This window comes from Anoplophora glabripennis, unplaced genomic scaffold (genome assembly GCF_000390285.2).
Source record: "Anoplophora glabripennis isolate ALB-LARVAE unplaced genomic scaffold, Agla_2.0 scaffold3739, whole genome shotgun sequence".
Lineage (NCBI taxonomy): Eukaryota > Metazoa > Arthropoda > Insecta > Coleoptera > Cerambycidae > Anoplophora > Anoplophora glabripennis.
This window is the reverse complement of record NW_019419812.1, coordinates 229-1,208: the sequence shown is the minus strand read 5'-3', so window position 1 is coordinate 1,208 and position 980 is coordinate 229. Positions and strand designations below refer to the sequence as shown.

Below are 980 nucleotides of genomic sequence, written 5' to 3'. Positions count from 1 at the left end.
AACACTGATAATTAAGTGAATTCTGTCATACGTAGGGAGGAATATTAACAGATTTTACAATTTATGGGTTAACTTGTATTCTTGTAGCTAAAATTATTTAGATATTTTTAACAAATAATAACTGAGAAGTAGAAAAAACATCAATTGTTTTTTATTAAATTAAAAATATCTAGGTATCCTATCTATCATTGAATGAGTATTATACACGCACTTACCTTAACGATAATAGCTATTTTTTAAACAAAACGAACATAGCGCAATGTGTGACCTTAGCATTACACTCAAATTTCTCCGCCGTCCTATATTAACCACCACTTTGTTCCAGACTGTTGGCGGGTCGCGTGAAGCGAAAAACCATGGCGGCCAACTCCGTGGCCACCGAGCAGAAGGCTTCCAAAGTCCTCGGCTTGGTGTTCTTCACCTTCGTCCTGTGCTGGTCGCCCTTCTTCATACTCAACATCCTCTTCGCTGCCTGCCCGGACTGCCACGTGCCCCAGCACGTCGTGGTGGTGTGCCTGTGGCTGGGCTACGTCAGCTCCACCATCAACCCCATCATCTACACAGTGTTCAACAAGACCTTCAGGGCGGCCTTCATCAGGCTGCTGCTGTGCCGCTGCCAGAGGTACGTCTCTATCACCCCGTTTTCCAGCGCCAGGTTCTCGTCCATGTCCATTTAGGCACGACAGGAGGTGTCGGTACACGAAATCGTAAGTCTGAGGTGTGGTGGGTGTGTGTGTGATCGTCCCAGCCATCTGTCGGTGAATATCGTTAGCTCTAACGACGTCGCGTGTTCTCTTTCTAACAGCTTCTAAGTGGTAGATGTTTTGTCCTTGTCGTAGCCGTAGCGCTCTGTGTGGTCGTAACATTGACTGTTTTCATGTGTGTATAAGTGTGTATAGTATACAGGGTGTGGCGTGTATAATCTATAAAAATTAAACTACAGCTTCCTGACGATATATGTAATAGAAAACTCTTATAAG

At 44.3% G+C, this 980-nt stretch overlaps 1 protein-coding gene across 1 annotated transcript; it reads left to right on the top strand.

The window, feature by feature from the left end:
* Window positions 1-325: 325 nt before the first annotated feature.
* LOC111692815 (5-hydroxytryptamine receptor 2A-like) lies at window positions 326-622 on the top strand (the record flags this gene model as incomplete). Its single annotated transcript, XM_023456938.1, has 1 exon — window positions 326-622. A coding segment is annotated over one exon (297 nt), but the record flags the coding sequence as incomplete, so codon positions are not given.
* Window positions 623-980: the final 358 nt, after the last annotated feature.